This window comes from Aethalodelphis obliquidens, unplaced genomic scaffold, assembly GCF_003676395.1.
Source record: "Aethalodelphis obliquidens isolate GAN/ISIS:26980383/991018 unplaced genomic scaffold, ASM367639v1 scaffold7, whole genome shotgun sequence".
Taxonomy (NCBI): Eukaryota; Metazoa; Chordata; class Mammalia; order Artiodactyla; family Delphinidae; genus Aethalodelphis; species Aethalodelphis obliquidens.
The window spans coordinates 22,593,236-22,616,731 of NW_020837951.1; the positions used below are offsets into that span (position 1 = coordinate 22,593,236).

General features: G+C 39.5%; 1 protein-coding gene across 1 annotated transcript in view; it reads left to right on the forward strand.

The window, feature by feature from the left end:
- The first annotated feature begins 702 nt into the window (after positions 1-702).
- SVEP1 (sushi, von Willebrand factor type A, EGF and pentraxin domain containing 1) overlaps positions 703-23,496 on the forward strand; it is a 184,891-nt gene continuing 162,097 nt past the window's right edge. The window contains exon 1 of the mRNA XM_027105235.1: positions 703-1,888. Within this exon, the coding sequence (XP_026961036.1) occupies positions 1,352-1,888 (537 nt within the window). The 5' untranslated portion in view covers positions 703-1,351. The remainder of the gene's footprint in view (positions 1,889-23,496) is intronic.

The window sequence follows — 23,496 nt, forward strand, 5'->3', positions numbered from 1 at the left end:
CACTTGCACCATCCCTTTCGGGGTTTTGTTTTGGAAAAACTACCCCCAGGTGGCAACTTGTGTTTCCAAGTAGCTATGTGCCAGGTACCATTCAAAGCCAAGGAAATAGCCCTCTATGGGTCTCACCTGTTGAAACAGACCACCGGGCACATGAAAGAGGACTGGGGAAAAGGGACCCTTGCTCATCATCAGATTTCAGCTCAAACTTTATGTCCTCTGCAAATGCTTCCCTGGTTTTCTAAGGTCAAATCTATCTGCCTAAGATCTCCTTCATAGCCTTAGCATGGTCAGCTGTAATTATATACATTATTTGTGAAATATCTGGTTAATGGTCACGTCACTTGTTACCCTGTAAGTTCCTTGGGGACAAGATCTATGTCAATTTGTGTTCCTCCTTATATTCCAGGTGTCCTGGCACACAATAGGTGCTCAAAACTATTTGTTGACTGAATGAAGGAGTGACCAAATGGATGAATAAATAAATGCATGAATGCAGCACCATGACGAATCATCCCTATGGGCTGCATAGGGGTAGACGCAACCCTTATATGGTGTGATCTGAGGCGACCCTCAAGAGGACACACTCACACAACCAGAAAGCCCCACCAGGGAAGTCAAATAAACATCCACTTGGTGAGGGCTTTGAGGAACCGGAGAGGGAAAAAGAGACACAAAAGGTGAGCAAGCAATTTTCAAAGGATGCTTTCAACTCCCTGGCCAGTCCGTGTGTGTTTCCTCTACGAAGTGTTTCCAATTACTGTGGCACTCTCGGTATCTGGATCCATCTCCAGTGAATTCCTCTGCAGCTCCTGCCAGACATATGGGATCAATCAGGGCTTCGGCGCTAGTGCGCTTGCTGCGGGAATGTTGACAGCCTGACAGACGCGGGGTTCTGGTGTCATGGAATCTCCGAGAGTCTTTGGCTTGAACTCGGGAGGAGAATGAGAAGGGGGAGGAGAGAGATAGAGGCAGAGATAGAGGAAGGAGAGGGGAGAGGGAGAGACAGAGATAGGAGGGAGAGAAGGAGGGAAGCGGGAGATTTTTCTTGACTGCCCCCTTTCCTTCAAACATTTTATAGGCTTCAGGGGGAGCGAGGAGGAGGAGAGAGGGGAGAGAAAAGACGAGAGCGAGAGGGGTAGCGAGCGCGCGCCGTTCCATCCCTTGTCCCCGGGCGGCCGGAGGAGGTTGGACTGTGTCCCCAGTGTCAGATGAGAGGGCGCTGAGGCTCGCGGCCGCCGTCCCGTGCCCCGAGCCCCGCGCCGCGCACGCCCCTCAGCGAGCCGGGCGGCTGAGCATCTCTCCGCGGCGGGCCGACGCCTGCGCCCCGGGCGGCCGCTCCGTCTCCAGCGCAATGTGGGCGCGCCTGGCCTTTTGTTGCTGGGGTCTGGCGCTCGTTTCGGGCTGGGCGACCTTTCAGCAGCTGTCCCCGTCGCGCAATTTCAGCTTCCGCCTCTTCCCCGAGGCCGCGCCCGAGACCCCGGGGCGGCTGCCCGCTCCGCCCGCGCCCGGCGAGGACTCGGCGGCGGAGGAGAGCAAAGTGGAGCGGCTGGGCCAGGCTTTCCGGCGACGCGTGCGGCGGCTGCGGGAGCTCAGCGAGCGCCTGGAGCTCGTCTTCCTGGTGGACGAGTCGTCCAGCGTGGGCCAAGCCAACTTCCTCAGCGAGCTCAAGTTCGTCCGTAAGCTGCTGTCCGACTTCCCCGTGGTGCCCACGGCCACGCGCGTGGCCATCGTGACCTTCTCGTCCAAGAACAACGTGGTGCCGCGCGTCGATTACATCTCCTCCCGCCGCGCGCACCAGCACAAGTGCGCGCTGCTCAGCCGCGAGATCCCGGCCATCACCTACCGCGGTGGCGGCACCTACACCAAGGGCGCCTTCCAGCAAGCCGCGGTAAGGTGCCCGCCCCTCCCGGCCCCGGCCCCAGCCCGCGCCCCGGCCCTGCCCACCCACCGCTGCCTCTCCGGCTCGAAGCCGGGCTCAGCCTAGGGCAAGCCACAGCACCCTGAGTCAAGCGTCCCCTTCCCCAAAGTCAGAATACCTACCCTTCTATTGTTGGTGGGTGGGGTCCCTTGAGATGATGGATTTTAAAGGCTTAGGAAGATGTCAGGCTCCTTATTAAGTGGTCTTTGAGGACCCTCTTAGGAAGAGGTCCTTGAGATGCCCTTCACAATTCACGCTCGTAGGGACAAACCGTGGCCAAACTGGAACAGGTGAGTATGTTTTATGAAGTGTCTCTAAAGGTAAGAGGTGAAGTGACCTGAACATTTCGCCAATTCTCTGGTACTTGATTTTATGCTTTCAATATGAATTTCGTTGCTCTGAGTCTTCAGAGATTTTTAGCACCTGGTAGAGGAAGTCAGTTTAAGATGCTGGACTTCTACTTTTCCAAAATTTAACTTTTTCTAATTACAACGTGACACATATTCAGTTGAAGAAAATTTGGAGCATATAGAAATGTCAGACACATGATAGCAAGCCAATTTTTGTGAAATGAATGAAATCAGAGGAGGAAAAGGGGGTGGGGGAACGAAGCCTCTAATCCCATCACCCTTATAAAGCCACTGTTTACATGTTGTTGAACATTTGCCCAGTATGCACATCTGCACATACTTTAAACCAAACTGGTGTCTTGCTCTTTTGTAGTCTACATTTTTCATTTGTTATATCATGAAATGATCTACATCATTATATATGTAATATAATATAGTTATTATATACCTACCTAAGTTGCATACTAGTCTAATGGGTGCATATACTATGATCTATTTTACCTGTTGTTGGACACTTAGGTTTTTATTGTCATGGTAAACACAAATATTTATGGACCCCTTTGATTACTTCTGTAGGAAGAATTTCTGTAAAGTTGCTGAATTAAAGATACGGACATTTGTAAACTACTTGATACATATTTCCAGTTCTCCCTTGGAGGCTTGTATAGATTAACATTCCCACCAGCAGAGTTATCACAGCAGTAAGTTTGCCACATGGTCACCAATAACATGTGCTCATATTTTTAATGTCTTTGCCAATTTGGTAGGTGAATAGAGGTATCATTTTAGCAAATTCAGTTGTTTTAGTTTTACTGGGGAATGAACATTTTCTGATACATTTACTGGGCATTTGTATTTTTCCTTTGATAATTACCTGGTCATAATTTTTGCCCATTTTGCAATTATGGTACGTGTTTGTTAGTTTATTTTAATGATTTGTAAAAGCTCTTTACATAGTAAGACTGGTAACTCTTTTTTATACATGCTGCAAATGTTTCTCCAGTTCACTGCCTTTTACTTTTCTTTATCACAGTGTTGTTAGATGGATGATTTAAATTTGTATATAGCCAAATCCATCAAACTTTGTCTTTAAGATCCTACATTTGCTTATGTTCTTAGAATGGCTTTCTCATTTCCCAAATCAGAGAAATATTTTCCCATCTAACAGTTTAATCTGTCAGGAGCTTGTTTTAGTGTACGGTATGACAAAGATATCTAACTTTATTTTTTAATAAATAGTTAACCAATCGTCCCAGCATCATTTGTTTACTAGCCATCCATCCTTTTCCAATTTAATTGAATGCCACTTTTATCATACACTAAAAGCTTATGGGTATTTGATCTCCTCCTGGCTTTCTATGAATTTTTTATTATCCTGGATGATAGGATAGTCTATCCTATTATCTATCTATTATTTTTAAGCTTTCAAAAAGTGATTTAATTATTATAACCTTACAATATATTTAAATATCTGGTAGTGCAAATTCTCCTTTTTCTTACCTTTTCTCTTTAAATCAGTTTTTATATATTTATTACTTAATATGAATTTTTAATTCACTTCCACATATTCGAAATGAAACCAGCCAGGATTTTGATTTCAATGTAGAAAATATAGAATTAAATTGGGGATTATTTACATTTTATAATAATAGTCCTTCCAAGTCAAAAATATGGTATGTCCATTTATAACCAGTTCTTTTTGTATCCTTCAGTAAAGTCATAGATTTCTAGTAATTAAGTCCTGCATATATTTTTCAAATTTAGACCTAAATGTATTCTATTCAATACTGCTATCATGAATAGCATCTTTTCAAATTAAATTTCAAACAATTATTCCTCTTTTACTTTTTAAAAATTTAAAAAATTTTATTGAAGTATAGTCAATTTACAGTGTTGTGTTAATTTCTGCTGTACAGCAAAGTGACTTAGTTATACATATATATCCTTTTTCATATTTTTTGCATTATGGTTTATCACAAGATATTGAATATAGTTCCCTGTGCTATACAGTAGGACCTTGTTGTTTATCCATCCTGTATATACTAGTTTGCATTTGCTAATTGCAAACTCCCAATCCTTCCCTTCCCCACTCCCCCTCCCCCTTGGCAACCGCAGTCTGTTCTCTATGTCTGTGAGACTGTTTCTGTTTCATAGATATGTTCATTTGTGTTGTATTTTAGATTCCACATATAAGTGATGTCACACGGTATTTGTCTTTCTCTTTGTGACTTACTTCGCTTAGCATGATAATCTCTAGGTCCATCCATGTTGCTGCAAATGGCATTATTTCATTCTTTTTTATGGCTGAGTAATAGTCCATGTATTTAGGTCTTATTCCCATTTTTCGATTGGGTTGTTTGTTTTTTTGTTATTGAGTAGTATGAGCTGTTAGACAATTATTCTTGATGTAGAGAAATGTTGGTTTTTTTAAACATGACTTCTGTATCTGAATTCTTGTCCAAGTCTCTTTGATTCGTTTTTTAAGAATACATTTTATTTTACTGATAGTGTTTATTGTAGAAGATAAAATAATCAGAAAAAATTTCTGTAAATACACTGTAATATTTTGGTACATATCCTTCTTTTTGCAGTTGTCAAGGTAGTAGGTGTGTTTTCATATGTGTACATATATCATGCATAAATAATGTTTACTCAAAAAAGGATTGTATTGTATGTTCTCTTTTTTAACTTGACTTTTCCATCATATTTTGCAGTCATCTTTTTGTAATAAGAAACACACTTCTACTTTGTCATTTTTCATGGTCACACAGTATTCCATTACAGGATGTGCTTTTATTTTTATCATGTAATTACCTATTATTGTATATTTAGGCTGTTACAAACAATACTATCATATTTCTAATAATTTCCCTAATACAAATTTCTGAAGTGGTAGGTATTATTCCTTCCAAGAGGATGCCTATTTTTTAAGGCCTTTGATACGTGTGCCAAGTGGCTCTGTAGAAAATGGGTACCAAATTGCACTCCTACATGTAATGCCTGGGTCCGTATATAGGACACAGCCAACACAGGTTAGTATCATTTGAACATGACACCCCTAATTTATATGTGAAAAGTAGAATCCCTTTTTTTTTTTTTTTTTTTTCTGCATTGGGTCTTCGTTGCTGCGTGTGAGCTTTTCTGTAGTTGCGGTGAGCAGGGGCTACTCTTCATTGCTGTGCGCGGGCTTCTTGTTGCGGTGGCTTCTCTTGTTGCAGAGCATGGGCTCTAGGCACGCGGGCTTCAGTAGTTGTGTCACACGGGCTCAGTAGTTGTGGCTCGTGGGCTCTAGAGTGCAGGCTCAGTAGTTGTGGCGCAGGGGCTTAGTTGCTCTGCAGCATGTGGGATCTTCCTAGACCAGGATCGAACCTGTGTCCCCTGCATTGGCAGGAGGATTCTTAACCACTGTGCCACCAGGGAAGTCCCTAGAATCCCATTTTATATTGTTTTTCCTCATTAGTGAGGCTGAACACTTTTTTCATGTACTGTTGGCCATATATAGCTCTTTTTTTGAATACCTCTTAAAATATTTTGGGATTATTATCCATCTTTCGTTTGAGGGTGCTTCTTTTTCTTAGTGATTTGTAAATGCATTTGAAATCTTAATGATATTAACCCTCCTGCTGCCAAGTCTGCGGCAAGTAGTTTTCCTCTGTGTTTCACTTGCCTTTGAATTTTGGATGCTAGCATCTACCATTTTATCAGTCTGTTGAATCTACTTTTAATTTGTGCTTTTTTCCCCCTTTCCTATGAAGTTTGAAAGGCTTTTGCCTTTAAGACACAAAAGAACTCCCTAAAGATGTCCTCTCTTGATTGAAGTAGCTACGCCAGGCAGGGTTCAGCTTTGTAGACTCAGTCCTCTGTTGGCCTCCACTCCGAGTTCTCATGACGTCCCAAAGGCTGGCCTTATTCCTCGTGTCACTGCCCACTCCATCAGGGAAGAACCCCTCTGCATCAGGGAAAAACTTGCCATAGACCAGCTCCTCTGTTTGGCTTGGCCAGGTCTGCCCAGGGCCTCTCAGTACTGTTGATCCAAATCAGTTCAATGGGTAATGAGTTGAGTATGAACTGCTTTCCTCAAGACCTGCTCTGTCTTCAGCTTTCTCCTTCCAAATACTACATCCTGTCTTGGAAAGTGGAATTGCCAATAGGGGTCCCAGTGCCTTTCTTCAGTCTGGATCCGTTTGTCATCTAACAAGCAGAAATTTCTCAAAAGTTTGTTTTAACTGAACTTTCCCTTGACTTTATTTTCCTTTTCTCATTTTGGTTGGGTTACGAGAAGGTACAGCAGAGGGTCAGCTGGACTCAGTTCCTGTCTAACCTGGAAACCTACATGTCTTTATTGTAACATTGCCAAGCCTCTGATGAGTATGCTTAGGTATAATTAGAATATGATATTTATGGAGAAAATTGATAGAAGATGACTGGTGTTTAGAAATGGTATTAGTAGAAGTTTGAATGTGAATTTTGGCAAAGAGATCAAGCAAGCCTGTTTTATCACAGGATTAGTTTGAAAATGATAAACTGTGTGGTTCTGTTTGGAAATTTAGGCATTTCTTCAGGGAGATGAAACAGTTCATCAGATTCCCATGTGTGCATAGAATGGTAATATTGGAACTGATTGTGATCTGGCCTTTACGTGAAATTGAAAATCATGGGGACATTTTTGAGGTTATTCATTATTTTCCCCAGAAAAATGAGTTTTTCAAACCTTTTCCATTTGACACTGAATGACCTCACAGCTGTCCGCAGCCACAAACACAGGCAGACAAATATGCAAACACACAGATACACACTTGCAAGTACGTGGCTACCCCTCCCAATTCAGACATCTTCTCCTCTTATGTAAAATTTCAAGATAGAGAATTTCCTTTACCAACATGAAATTTGCTGTTATCTACTCAGCACATGTGATTGGCTAAATAAAAAGGGTAACAGTATTGCTTCATTTTTTATAGGGTGTCAGAATTGTACCACTTGATGGGGGGAGTGTATGCACAGACACACTTTATTTGAATGGATGAACTTCAATGTAGATGTTTTCTTTTGGGGCACCATCCCCGACTGTCATCAAAGAGTATAGGGCAAAAGCAGTGAAATCTGTAGTTAGTACAGTTCCCTCCAGAGACACAATCAATAGATTGGGGGAAAGATTTAGCACCTTGAACTTAATTACATGAAAGCCTTTGACAAAACAAACGAAAAGCTCTTCAGCTTTTCCTTTCCAAGAGATGACTGTTTCACAGTGGCCTTTCTTTTGGTTTTTCTCCCTGACATGTATTTATAAATTGCCTTTCCTAAAGTGCATATTTTGGACTGGCCCCTCTATGAATGCAAAACTCTTCAACTCCTAAGCATTTCACATCATAATAAAATCAGAGCCCCTCATCCCACTTCACTTTTGCTAAATAGCTCTTACACAAACATAGCATGGAGCTTCCGTTGGAAAAAACTGCTGCTTTCTTTATTGTTCCAGAGTTCCAGAAATATGATCTGATGGTGGGGAACGTGCTGCCTTGCCAAAAATCTGAGCTTTAGGTGTGGCCCGAAGACTGGGAATAGACAGGCGGAGACTCTGCCTAGCTTCCAGGGAAGGGCATCGTCATTATGTGTCCACGCTGCTACACGTTCACACCTTTACCTTTTAAGTGTTCTGATAAAACCTGGAGTTGCGTGAGATGCCACCAGATTAAAACCCTGATGAATAAAATTAAGGCTATTTTATCTTTATACAATGAACCCATAATAGCCTATGAAGCAGTCTTTCTGATGGCCCAGATGCTGAAGGGATAAGCAAAGTTTGGGTTCTCCTTCCCTATTGGAAGAGGTAGAGGGGAGTCATACAATCTGCAGTGGATTCAGCTGTTCCAAACTCAGAGCATGATTTAGATGTCAAGAATTACTCACCGTTGAAGGAGCTAAGTTCTTTTTTGATGCTGGAAAGATGATCTTGCTAAATACAGCTCTGGAAGTGTTCTCTCTTTTGTGCTTCTTAAGCTTTAAAACAATCCTCCTGTTGCCTTGGTCTCTGTAGGAACTTCTTTGGTAATCCCATCTGTACTTTAGAAGTGTGAATGAGGAATGAAGGAATGAAGGAATCCTCAGTGCATAAAATAGATCCAGACCTCTCGTATATTTCCCAGGCAAAGATGGTACTGAAATTTATTTGGAGAGAGAGCAAATAATTGTCAAATATTGAATTCTAATTTCTTCTTAGTCTGGTATCTGTGTATTTTATTTATTAGTTTTGTTATGCCCAGCATACAGGACACTGTGATATGTATTAAGAGGGTGCACGTATGCTACTGTTAAAGACACTTATCACTATTGGCTGCCAGTATTATATGGTGTTTGGTTGGAATGCATCATGAGGGTACTTGGTCAAAGACTGAATGCTTAAACACAGAGGAAGGGCAGACTGCTCTGTCCTACTTCACTTCTGTGGTCAGAGGATAGGAAAGCCTTCCCCAGTGTCCTCTTGGTACAATGTGCTAGAGAGGATTTCTCTTAACAGTGACCATGAAGTAGAATTATTAAATGTATTCATTCTTGACCAGATACACCTTTAATTTGTAAAGTGATCTGTAGTTTATGAAGCGCTTTCATGTTATGATTTTACAGAATCAGTTTTACAGAAAAGGCCTGGATACTAGGAGAGGTTAGGTAACTAAATGGTACTCACAGGGCTGAATGAATGCCGAAGGTAGAGTCAATCCAGTGTCCGTTTTGTCATCTGGTCTTTCTCCTCCCCACCACCCCTCACCCCACCCACATCTTACGTATTACCTCCATTTGTTGAGTTGTATCAAAAGCCAGGGAGAAGAAGGAAATCCCATCTCCAGAGCTTCTAAAGTGTTACGTAAGATATAATGCCAATTTAACCCAGAAGACAAAAACCATGGCTTTAAGGCCATAGTCATTCTATGGGTGTTTTTCAATTGGCCCTTAATGTGTGTGATATATATATGGCCTATTTGTGTGTGTGCAGGTGCATATATATATATATATATATATATATATATGTGTGTGTGTGTGTGTGTGTGTGTGTGTGTGTATTTTAAAATACACATGTATATTTAATGTATGTTTTAATTTTGGCAAGCATTTTAAAATCAGGAGATAGCATTTTTTAAAAATCTGAGTTTGGGGCTTACTCTTTTTTTTTTTTTTAACATCTTTATTGGAGTGTAATTGCTTTACAGTGGTGTGCCAGTTTCTACCCTACAACAAAGTGAATCAGCTATACATATACATATATCCCCATATCTCCTCCCTCTTGCATCTTCCTCCCACCCTCCCTATCCCACCCCTCTAGGTGGTCTAGACAGACCGAGCTGATCTCCCTGTGCTTTGTGGCTGCTTCCCACTAGCTATCTATTTTACCATTTGGTAGTGTGTATATGTCCATGTGGGGTTTACTCTTGACAGATTGGGGTGTGTAACAATTCTGGGTGTGATTTCCCTCCTCAGCATCCCCACCTGGCACTTAGAATTCCATTTTGTGATCCTTGATTGTGTTCTACACTCTAACAGGGACCAATCACTGGCAGAGCCTGAGATGGTATAATCCCTTCTAGTTTGTCCTCTGAGCTTCCTTTTTAACCCAATATTAGCTGAGATTAAATTTAGGTGGATGTAGTAGAAAAATCTAAAGTACCACTAGCTTAAACATGATAAACAGTTGTGTCTCTCTCAAATTAAGTCTTGAGTAGAAAAGTCAGAGCTAATATGGCAGCTGTCTGATGTCTTCAGGGACCCAGAGTCCTCTCTTTCAGACCTCTGTTCTATCATCTTCAGGTCACCTCATGGTCCAAGATAGCTGTTGGAGCTCCTACCATCAGGGGCTCATTCCAGGAGGCAAGAAAGGATAAAGACAGTCATATTGCTACTTAAGAAGACTCTGTAGCAATTCACACAGTACTTCCACGTAGATCTCACTGAGGGGGACTTGGTCTCAATCCCATCCTTAGCTTTACAGAGTTTTGTTACTGAAGAGGAAGGAGAGTGTGGATACTGAGGAAGTGATGAGTGGTCTTTACCAAACCAGTGTGTCAAGAAGAGTGTATGTCTAACCAGAGAAATATCTGGAAATCCCATTTCGTTTCTTCCTCAAATGGCCCAGCTCAAGATGGAAGGGTCAGGCTTTGCCTAACTAAAAAATACCTTTGTCCTTGTGCCTGATCATGCTTTTTGTTTTAGAAAAACTATCAAAGTTCCTGAGCAATCTATTTAAATTTTGGCAACAGAAACTTCCCATGTTAGTTTCCTAGAAGCTTCTAAATAATATGGCATTCACTCCCAAATAAAAGATTTTACTGAGAGAGATGGGGGGGAAAATACATCCCACAAAATATAATCAATATTTTGTTGTCAGTTAGTAAATCCAAATGAACCTTTCTCGGGAAAACATGGTTCTTCTTTGGCTTTTCAGAGGAAGCTGTCAGGTTAAGAGACTTCTACATTAAAAGGAATTTCCTCTTCTGTATTATCTCTGCTTTTCCCGTAGGTTTTTAACACTATTCTCTAAATCTCCCCCCGCCATATGAAGAATGTATTTCTGGCTTAGAATCTGCTTACATACAGTAACCTGCTTTGGTTTGGAGGCCAATTGTGGATAGGAAACGTTCTGGGAGATGTTGTAGCCCATGAATGTTGTTACAGCACTTCATTTGAAATGAATGATAGCGAGAAGGAACTGAAATACGCAGTGCATTAGTAGGTGCATTTTCTTATCAATCTTGATGAAAAGATTTTTTAAATATTCATCTTCTTTGCTGTCTGCCTTTGTCATTAGGTCATTCAACCAGTTGTGTTTTATTTGTGTAAAGTGTCAAGCAATAACAATGTTTCAAATTCAGAGCATTCTTTCTTTCCTAGTTGCAGTGAACCCGAAAACTATAAACTTGAGGAGCTGAGTCTAGTTGCTACGTATGTTGAAATAGTGATGGCTACCTTGTTTTGTGTGAATAGATGTCATTCAAAATTAAGGACAAAACTTCCTACAAGAGTAATAGAGAAAAAAAATTTTAAGTTCTTAGCAGGGCTTATTACAAGATTGAATCATTTACAGAGTAAAATTCGTTTGCTTAGTAAATTTACTTAGTTATTTACTAAGTAGAGTCCAAGTTGGATATTTTTCCAGTTGTAAGTTATCGCTAGAGTGTATAAAATATATTTTGAGGTACGTGAGTTCGATGCACTCTTTTCGTAATTCCCTCTGAAACGCTCCTGGTAGCCGTCGTCGTTTAATGCTCATCCTACTGCACCTAGTTATAGGATATACTGGTTGCTAATGTAAAGTAGAGTTTTATAAAATTTCAAAGGTGATATTTAAAATGTATATATGTGTATATGGTTAAAATACATACACTTCTAATTTTCTCAGATATGAACTCTCTCAAATTTCCACTAGTTCCACCTCTAAACTTGTATGCATCTCTATTTAACCATACTTCCTCACCTTTATTAGAGTAATGGGCTCTTCCCTCAGCCCAGGAATACCTTCTACTGAATATTTCTCCTTCTTTCTTCTATCTTCAAGGTCTTCCTCTTAATAGCCTCCTTTCTCATAAGGTAGAGCATTCACAATACATCTGTGTATTTAAAATTGGTAGCATGTTTCCAGAGCAATGTGGTAGATTGTCAGTGTGTTTGCAGTCTTAAAAGTATAAATCGTAAAACTAAATTACCCACCAAGGAGCTTCTCATAAGAAATAATTCAAGAAACACACAAAGATTCCTGTAAAAGGATGTTCATCCCAGCATTCCTTGGCATAGGACTTTAGAAACAATTTGGCTATGGTTTGGGAGGGCTTAATAAATGACACCTTTCTTCACCTCTCCTGAGTTCTAAATCAGTTGAATGATAATACAACAGAGAAGTCAGGTGGAGAATCAAGCATGCCCGCATCTCCTGCTTAATGCAGGCTTAGGTGCACAGCAACCTAATACTGAATTTCTAAATTAGATTGACTTTCATCCCCTGGAACAGGCAGTGCTGGGCACATGGAGCCTACCTCTGTAAACTACAGACTGGCAGCCCAAGGCCAAAGAAAAGGGGAGAGGGAGGAGATGAGGAAGCCTTCCTCCCCAGGGGCAGGGTGAGAATGGGGGTGTCAGGGGACCAGAGGGTAACTCTGATGGCTGACACTCCACCCAGAAACTAGAGGCAGCAACAACCAACTTCCAAGGTTAACAGAATAAAAACACATCCACAGGGAAATATATTCAGTAAAATCATGTCTTTAAAGATTATTTAATGACATCGTAGGTTGGCCAAATATCATATGAAATGAGCCAAAACTCTCTGTGTGTTTACCATCACTGTATAAAACTGTATATATAAAAGTCCAATTTCATAAAATTATGCACTCAGGAAAACAACTGAGAAGAAAAATGTCAAAATATTAACAGTAGTTATCTATAGGCAGTATATTTACCTGTTTAAATAAATCCATTTCTTCTGCTTTTGAAAAACTATTTATAACGAACATGTATTACTTACTAGGAAGTGAAATATCATTGCTCACCTGGGTACAGATGATTGAAGACATGCCTTTGGGGCATCTGGAGGCATAGCCTGAAGCGGTCGGTCTCAAGTATAAAATCCTTTTGAATCTCAGCTTTTATCTAAATTGTCATGCGAACTTTGTATACTATCCCACGAAACAGCTCTGCTTTAAGAAATAAAATAATGCTTTAGCTGATCATCAGGAAATCGAAGTGAAACAATTCCAGTCTTTTTTTTTTTTTTTTCCCGAATGCCAAATGCTGTTGTACGGAGTCCATCAGGACTGGAGAATTGTTCTGGGTTGAAAGCACCGACCCTACAGATCCTGTTATGCCCTCCAGCTGTCCCTTTCCTCCCTCCTAGTGTCACCTTGCGTCTTCAGGATCCAAACTCACATAAAAATCTGCACGCAGATGACAGTGGTTGTTTCACCACTTGGCAAGCTCCCTGTGGGTATTCACTCAGGAGAGGAGCCCTGATGGCTGGCCACAGTGTGACACAGAGTAGAGCGTTGAGGCTGCAGATGGTGGAAACAACTGACTCCATCACCTTGCTGAGAGGCTAGGGAACGTGGCCTTCCTTTGGCTTGTCGCACCTGGAGGAGGGATGCTGACCCACTGCCCTGTCAATCCCTCTTACTCTCACTGATCAAAGACATTCTCATAGCAGAAAGGTATTCTCTAACCCATTAATATCATCACATGTAAATGAAAAAATTGCCTCAAAGGACCCATTTTCCACAATCCATTCTTCTCTAGCTCTCAGGGTTCACTTTGTTTTGTGTGTGTGGTTTTTGTCCTGGGCGGAAACAGGCAGCCTATTTGCCTGCTGTTGTTGGTGGAGAGGGTTCAGGCACAGTCAGCTGTGTTGTTTGATAGTGTATTTTGATAATGGTACCTCTGTCAACTTGGCTCACTCATTTTGACCTACACCAATCAAGTTGTATCTGCAAATAAGGCCTCATTGTCTTGATCCTATTTTATAGGCGTTACCTTTCCAGATGAATCTGCAGTGGACTTAGAAAGAAGTTAAGCAATTTTTATTTGCTTGTTTGTGTTTTTCACAGTACTGTTTCTAGCCAAGACTTCTCTCTTTTTAGTCACAATTTCCTTCAAAATATGCATGCTTGGCTTTTAAATGTTGCTCCCAAAGTGGTGATTTCAGGCAGTTATTGTTGGAAGTTTCTAGCAATAAAGATACCAAAGTTTAGGCTATTTGTAGCTAATCGGTAGTAAAAATCTGCATTTTAAGTACTCATCGGCAGCAGGGCGTGATGTAGGACTTTCACTGTGGTCTCAGATTTGGCACTGGGACCTGTGGCTTAAACTAATGAGCGCTGAATATTCCACATTTTAAAGAGCGCCACCAACAACTTTGATGCGTTCCCTCAGAGGAAATGGATGGTTGCTGCGCAGAGCAGGCCCTACACGATCAGCCATCTCCCTCAGCCTCCGCCTAGCACCCTGGTCTCGTTTATACCGTCAGAGGGCGGAGAAGCGAGGGAAAAACTGAGACCCAGAAACAGAGCAGGCATTGGGGATCTTTGCCTTTGGGGAGAGCAGAGTTCCTACTGGAAGGCTGATCTCTCCTGGCCCTCCTAGAGGACTTTCCCCTTCCAGCAGCTAAGTGAAGGGGAGAGCAGCATTCTCTGTACTGGTTGGAAATTTACTTGGGCAGAAGCCTCGATTTGCTCCTGTGCCGATTGAATGGAGACAGTGCAGGCCAGAGACAGAGCCAGTGTCTCCGTTTGGGTTCTGCCTGAAGCGGAACTGAGATGAGGATTCGAGTGCAAGTAGCTGGTTTGGGAGGTAAAGAAAACCTAGTAAACATTGCTAGGAGAGTCAGGATGTGAGCCAGGAAGGGAACCAGCTGTTACAGGAAAGGTGGAATTCAAGCCTTTGAGTGAACACAGCAGAGAGGGATCTGGGGGCATTTATAGACCTACTCTCATCAGTCACTGTTGAGGGCCTCTCTCTGGAGAGCATTAATTCTCTGCCGCTCTCACCTCCCCTGCCGGTGAATAGAGTGGTCTCCAAAGGAAGTCCTCAGACAAAGAGATACAGATGCTGGGATATGGGACGGGGCGTTATTGACAGGGTCGGGTGTTGCGGGCAGAAAGAGGCCTCAGAGGAACAGCCTGCCCTGCCAACGTTTGGCAAAGCAAGGGTGCGTGACTTTTCCATAGGGGAAGGAGAACAAGGAAAATAACTGGGCTTGCGTCACTTTATTGCCTGCTAAGCAGACAACTGGCATAGGGAGAAGTTACTGGGTGTACTACCGGAAGTGGGATCTGAACATGGGCCAGAGGTCGTTAGTCCACAAACACAGGAAGTACCAATGACTTTTTCTCTATCACCTTTCACTTTTTCCTCTTTTGAAATTTCCTGTTTCTCCTGTGGTTTCAAGGTATGAGGCCCAGTATCGGAACCTAGGAGGCAGAGGTAGCTGAAGTCCCGGCAGTACAGTTCTGTTCAGAAATTTTGCAGAGTCATCTGTGTTCACCTATTTGATATTTTCCCAAATGTGGGGAAGTACTGGAGGGAGTTATCTAATTAGATTGGGAAATTACAGGGAAACATGGTACATACTCTTTTGTAGCACTTGTTGTCTGGGTGATGTCTGTCTACCCTCTGCTTGTTAAGGACAGAGACCACATCTTATTTGACTTTATATCTCCTGAAGGACCTCGAAAATGATATTTATTATAACCTTAGTATTCAGTATTTTTAACTTTAGTATATCAGAGATAGTATTGTGCTTCTATGATTTCTAACTAAAACAAGGATGGCTATGACGTCTTCTTAAAGGAATATCCAGTGAATGCTTGGTTTCTTAAATGATAGGTTATAATAATTTTAGCAAATTCACCCTTTAGACCACTTTCCCAAGGGAGAAATAGAAAGTGCTGAGTAGCATCTTAGGCGTGAATTCTTACCTTTTTTCCCTAAATCTGGTCCAGGAGGCAAACCCCACAGCACCTCTAGAAGAGAACATCCAATGAGTTCAAAAGAGAACGTGCAGGCATCTGAGGTTTTAAATTCATGTCTTCTCTCCATATCACTGTCAGCACTGCCCTTTAACCACTTCTGTAGTGGCATCCTCATAACAGGACAGGTTCAAGTGGTTCTTTTTTTTCCCTCTACCTGGGGCATCATCACCCCCTTCTCGGCTCAGGTGGAGTTGTACGGGCTTTGGTTATAGAGTCATAATTTTCCCTAATCCCCTGATGTAGCTTGTCAGGCTTCACAAATATGATGACTTATTTTCATTCACCGCTTCAAATGAAGTATGGGTTTCACTGTCATTGGTTTACCTGCTTGATGGATGTATCCTAGCAACACGTTAAAAGTTTCTTTTACGAATAATGGTAGTGAGTAATTGCTAGTTGTCAGGTCCCACACTAAGCACTCCCCCTATATGAATTCATTAAACCCTTGCAACAGAAAAGTGTCCTCAGGTTGTTCTTATTATTTCCCGAGTACAGATGAGGAAACTGAGGCACAGAGAACGTAAGTAACTTGACCAGAGTGGCACTGCTGATAAGTCAGGGTGTACTGGATTTCAGATCCAGGCAGTCTGGGCCAAAGTCTAAACTTTTAACCACTGTGTAATACTGCCTCTGTTAGAGGATCCAGTAAGGGCAAGACCCACTGATACATACTCAGCAATGAAGTTCATTGCAGAGACTTGAGGCAGAGAGGGCAGCTGTGAGGAGGACTTGAGTATGTGGATGCCCACGCAGAAGACCAAGCAGAACAGGCACAGGGCTAAGAGGAGCGAACATTTGCGGAATGTCATTTGAGTGGACACTCTCTGAAGCATCTGATAATCCCAAGTGATGATCTTTAGCCCCCATCCCCTTCACCCCCACTCAGTACAGGGAATTGCCTCTCAGATGCCATTTTTTAAAAATTTATTTTATTGAAGTGTAGTTGATTTACAATGTTGTATTAATTTCTGCTGTACAGCGAAGTGATTCAGTTATAGATATATATACCTTCTTTTCACATTCTTTTCCGTTATGGTTTATTACAGGACATGGAATACAGTTCCCTGTGCTATACAGTAGGACCTTGTTGTTTATGCTATTTTTATACAATATAATTACACCGGCCAGCGTCTCCCACCTCGTGTATCTTAACAGATGTCTCCACCAATCCTTGCAGAGACCAAGCCACTGAAGCAGTGGGAGATTGTATCTCCTGTTTGCAACACATCTGCCTCTGTCCTCTTTATTTATCTACTTTTCTGAGCTTTTCAGTTCCTCTAATCCAAGGTCAGCACTCAGCCTCACATCTTTTGTTGAAATGAAAACGTGACTCAAGCAAAGTTACTATTTTTTAGTCCCAGGTACTTCTTGTCCACGTCTCAAAATGTCATACAGTGTAAACTTAAGTTTATAAATGTACATGCCAAACCTCAGTATAAAACTTGGTCTTCCAACGAAATTCAGTTTATCCTGATCTGGGATACTCTGTGTTCCCCTGCATCATAACATTCCCATTTTTTTATATGCCATTCCATTTCACAAAAGAAAAATATCTCCATTATGAATATTTTAGTGTTTTCTTCAGATAAGAAAATCTCACTTTAGCAATCGGCTCCGTGATCCCCAATGCTTAGAAACGTCTTTCTTCAAGTACCTTAGGTAATGAACTAGATTCATTTATATATCCAGTGCATATTTAAGGAACACTGTCACTGTTCTAGGTGTAAGCATGTATTTAAATGATAAGAATTGTTTAATTCACTAGAGACTGTATTATAGTAATGTTTGAATGATGATGGATGTAAATATTACTACAGTCATTGATTGATAATTTTAGGTATATACATATAATAAGTCTTCTAATCTATGCAAACTCAACCCTAAATTGTTTGGGGTCTAATTTCAGTTTTTTTAAAAAACATGATACACAGAATCTGTTGCCCTATAATGGAATTAATATAGTCATTCATAGAAACTAAAATACAAAACAAAACAAAGGAAACAAAAGGAAAACAAAATGAACTTCCAAATGTCATTCATTTGGAATGCTAATAAATGTCACAATTAAATGTGGTTTTTGATAAATTTAGGATAATTATAACATACGCAATAAGTTCATGAACTGAGAACCTCCACTCAACCTCCACCCTCTTTGAATCTCCCATGTATCAGTACACTTGATTTGAAATACATCTGGCTTTTTGAAAAATTGTGTTGTTCCTGAATCCCAAATATTTACAATATAATGGTTAGATTCTCTGTGTCTTGTATATTCTAAACTCCAGCTAAACTTTTCCTTCATAGTTACTATTGAAATACCTGGTAAGAAGACATAGTTTCTTTCCTGACAGCTTTGAATCATCAATAATGTGTTTCTCTACCAAATGTCAAACAGATAGCTAGTGGGAAGCAGCCGCATAGCACAGGGAGATCAGCTCGGTGCTTTGTGACCGCCTAGAGGGGTGGGATAGGGAGGGTGGAAGGGAGGGAGACGCAAGAGGGAAGAGATATGGGAACATGTGTATATGTATAACTGATTCACTTTGTTATAAAGCAGAAGCTAACACACCATTGTAAAGCAATTGTACTCCAATAAAGATGTTAAAAAATAATAATAATAAATACAAAGAAAAAAAAATGTGTTTCTACTTTCTCAGTTATATTTTTACACTTGAATTCTTCTAGTCTATACACCATGTTTCCTAACATTTGGTGCTTTTTTGGAAGAACAGGTTGACCTGATAAGTGTCCAAAGCAGTTTTTCTGCTGGATAAGTCTAGGCATAGCATTAAATTCTTCCTTTCTATTGTAGCTCATTTCTTCTGTGGTCCATGTCAATCAACAACCATTTTCCCTAAGAACCGTACCCATCATCCTTCTCAATCCTTTGCCCACCTATAGAGGTTGTCCCATTCTGGATGGACTGAGGGTGGTGATCCAGTAGTTGAGATGGATCATTTATATTCTGTCTCCTGGAAACTTGGACTCAGGCACAAAGAGCTCTGAGAGAGGAGAATTTTTTTCCCAGTGTGTAGAGAATAGAGGTAGGACTATACACAGGTAACCAGAGGAATCCCATCAGCGTGAGGAGGGATTTGCATGCGTTTCTCTAAAAATAATTTTTGCTTCTTTTCCTTGTTATGTAAATAAGAGACCAATTAATAGTTTTAGGTGAAACAGAAAAATATAACTATTTTAGTTTTTGTTTTGTACTCTTTTTTTCTATGTGTGAGTACATATATAATTATGTATAAATATGTAGTAAAAGTATGTTTTTAAGTTTTATTTTTAAAGCTTCATATTGAGAATTTCCCCATACAATAAAATTCTGAAATTACCCTTCAAGTTTATCCAAATGAATTTTTAAATATTACCAGTCAGTTGTCGCTACAGAACTTTGCAATTAAAACATTTACCCTTGAGCACACCTCTTTGTCAACATCTCTCAATATTTCCTTTTTTTTTTTTAATATTTCCTTTTTATTTAATTCTGTTTCATCTGAAATTTTTGGATTATTCATTTCCATTCCTTGCCTCATCATATTAGCTAGACTTTCCACATAGAAGTGATGGGACAGTCTAGCTTTGTTATTAAATTTAATGAGACTGTTTCAAGCATGTTTTTGCCCATTGGTTTACAGTAGCTCTTTCTGTCACATTAAGTAAGTGCCCCTGTATTCTTTGCCTAAGTCATTTGTAAAACCATAAACTGATACCCAAGTATCATTTGAGGTTACTTTCTCCTTTGACCACTTGATGTGAAGCACATGAACAGACTCCCTAATACCTTTGACTTTATGGCTGCTACTCGGTCATGCTGTATACACATTTAACATGTTAGCTGAAATCATTTTATAAATTGATTGATAACAATATTAATCATAAATTTGAATTTTTATTTTGTTGTCAATTTGCAGTTTGAGTGACATGTCATTTAGCCCTCTTTCATTGTCATTTGGATCCCCATGACTTCACTTTTTGCTCTCCAGATTTTCTTTATTCCTGGCATGTTTCTAGAATGGATGGTGGAATTTGGCATTATTGGAAGACTGTTTGGTCTTTTGCATGTTTCTTCTGTTGTTTTTTTTACAGTCTGGATTAAGTCTGCTACTCATCAACTCCCGTGCACACCATTTCCCAATTTGATGTACTGTTCCAGTGGGTCCACTTCAGAATGTTTTGTGTCTGTGTTTAATAACTAAAGCATGTACGTGGGTGGAGAAATTCTGTGACCATAAATCTGAGATTAAGTTCTTTTCTGACCCTCTGGTTCTTTTCTGATTTGGCTAGACTGTAAAAAATAGCCCAAATGTTACTGAAGCCAACATTGTTTTTTCATTCTAGAATTTCAGTCTAGAAAGCCTGAGTAAATGCTTAAATAAGACATAGTAAATGTAATTGATTTGATATCACAATATAAATAGGAAAGCTCAGTTACTGCAGAATACTCTTTCCAGCTGTACTTTTGTCATTGTTTTACTTTTTGCTTGTTTGTTTTTAGTGAATGTTTCTGTTGTATCATCAAGTAGTACGATTAAAAATCCCTAGCACAATGCTTGGTATATAATAGAAGCTCGATATAGGTTTGGTGAAATAAGTTTAAATATAGCATTTATAAGATTTTTTTCATTTCACAATTGCATAACGAGACTACTGCCACAAAAGTTTTGGCCTAGAATTTATTAGTTTATTCTGTATGTTGGACACATATCTAATGAAAATTAAGGCATTTACTTGTTTATTCTTTCATCCACTTATTTCATAGTTATTTTTTGATCTTCACTGGAATAAAAATATGAGTCAACCTTGCCATTGAGTATCTTTCTAGCCTGGGATATGGCCAGATATATAAGTGTCAACTCTGATGGGGTTGGTGTGTAGTGGGGGGCATTGAGGTGGATTTCATACTTGGGAAAGTTTCAATGAGGAGATGAACTTTGATCTGGATTTTGAAGAACTGGTAAAAGTGGAGGTAGACATAGTGGGAGATAAGAAAGAGTTGTTAATTTCCAGGTGGAGCAAACAGAAGGAAAGCATGGTGTGTTTCAAAACCTCTGAATAGAATGGTGTAGGGAGCATATGGTGTAAGAAGTAGGTTGGGGAAGTAGGCGATAGGGATGGGATAAGGGATGTGACTGGAAGCGTTACTTAGGACTAGGTGATAAAAGGGCTTGTAAAGAAATTTATGCTTTATTTTGTAGATGGAGGGAAAATCGTGGAAATTTTAAACATGATTAGATCAGTATTTCAGAAAGGTAAGTTGGATGGCAGGTCAGACAATGGATTTGAAAGAAGAGCAGCTTCAGCTAGAGATGCTTAAAACAACTGGTGTTTTTCAATAATCCAGACAGAACCAATATCCTGTACCTAAACCAAGGCTGGGACAATACAATCGTGAGACTCCTAGATAGTTCAGAGGTGAAATGTATAGGTCTGGATCGGTTACTGAAGGTGATAGATTAGAAAGGAGGCATCATAAATTACTCCGAGATTGCAGATTTATAAAGTGGGATAGATCATGGTGCCGTCGTTGACCTATTTTAAGAACAGAAGGAAGGAAACCTTATTTGTGCATCGTGAGGATAAACTGAGTTTGAGGGGCATGTGGCACATTCAGGCAGAGGTGTCCACTGGACTGCTGGAACTTCATATTGGGAGTTTGAGTTTATATGGCATACATTTAGCAGTCGTTAGTCTATAGGTGAGACTCAAAGTTCTGAGTTCACGTGATGTTTCGTAGGGGAAGAATAGAGGAAGGAGAAAGAGAAAATTCGGAAATGATATAAAAGGACAAAATAGAGGTAAATAAAACCCTGTAAATGTATTACCAAGAGATAGTCAACATTTTGAGGTACATGCTGTTAGTCATACTCATACATACATGCACATACATGTAGTATTGAATACATTTACACACACGTGCACACTAATGTAAAAAAAATCATTGTTTTTGGTTACCTACTTTTTACATTTAATATTATTCAGTATTATTATTATAAGGATATTTCATGATTGCCCTGTAATTTATTTAACCAGTAACCTATTGTTGCAATTTTATATTGTTTCCATTTTCTATTTTGCAAATTATTCTAGGATATTCATCCTTTTGATCACTTTTTATGTGTATCCATGGTTATTTCCTTAAGATATTCTTAGATGTAGAATTGTAGTTCAAATCACATGAAATTTTGGGGGCTATGATCACTTTGTCTCACTGTACTCCCAAATATTAACAGTCTAGGTGGCGTTTCCAGTAGAAGTAACTGTTTCCCCACATATTTTACAACTTTTACCTTAAAAAAAAAAAAACTTTGACCATTTGAGAAGTGCAAACATAGTATTTCTATTATTGAACTTTCATTATTTTGGTTGTTAGTGAAGTTAAATGTTTTTCATATTTTCTGACAAATAGAATTCCTTTTTTTTGTCTTTGTTCAAACATCTATGTTTCTGTTATTTTTCTCATTCTTTTCCTTTAGAGATATATAAAAGTTCTTTATATTTTAAGGACCTTAATACTCTATTTGACAAGCATGATGAATATATTTTCCAGTTTATCCCTTGCTTTCTAATTTTGATTTTTTGAGACAGAGCAGAAACTTTAAGGAATGCAGTACTAATTATGGTTTTGTCTTACTGCCTTGGCTAGAAGTTGCAAAAGGATTTTAAGTAAGAGTGAAAATACTTAGAATTGCTGATTTGCTCCTTATCTAATTGGGAAATATGCTGAGTCTTCACAGTTAAGCATAATTTTACAGTGTTGCTTTGAGATAGATACTCTGTCATATTACTGAGTATCTTTTTATTTCTAATTTTCATTCATAAAAATAAAAAACTTAATTTTATTGAATGCCTTTTTAGTATCTTGTATTATTATTTTCTTTTAATTGGCACGATTATGTTGTGTTATAGCAAAAGACAATTTTAATCTACTTCTGCATTTGAGGAATGAACCTTATTGAATAAAGGAGAAAGACCTTTTGAATCTTATTTTTTTATTTAGATTCACTTTATTTTTATTTTTTATTGAAATATGGTTGATTTACAATGTTTCAGGTGTACAGCAAAGTGATTCAGTTATATATATATATTCTTTTTCAGATTCTTTTCCATTATAGTTTATTACACGATATTGAATATAGTTCCCTGTGCTATACAGTAGGACCTTGTTGTTCACCGATTTTGTATATAGTCGTTTGTATCTGCTAGTCCCAAACTTGTAATTTATTCTTCTCCCCTTTCCACTTTGGTAACCATAAGTTTGTTTTCTATGTCTGTGAGTCTATTTCTGTTTTGTAAATAAGTTCATTTGTATCATTTTTTTAGATTTCATATATAAGTGATATCGTATGATATTTGTCTTTCTCTGTTTTGAATATCATTTGAATTCAGTTTGGGAGTGTTTATTTGGAATTGTGCATTTATGTTTATAAATGAGGCTAGTCAGCAGCTTTTTACTCTAAATTTGTACTAATAAACTTTTTTAGTTTAGATTTCTGACATTTTATCTCACTACCACCAAGGTGTATTTCTGTCTTTCGTTGCCTTTTTGGTTTCCCGGCATTTTTTTTTCTTTTCCAGTCCTTCGCCTCCTGCACATCTCTGTTTTCTTCTTAGCCTGCTCTCTTTCTGTGGCTTTCAGTTCCTGTTTTCATAGACGCTATGGGTTTCTAAATCCTAGTGATGCAAGTACCATTCTATTGCATTACTTTCTTCTTATTTCAGTATT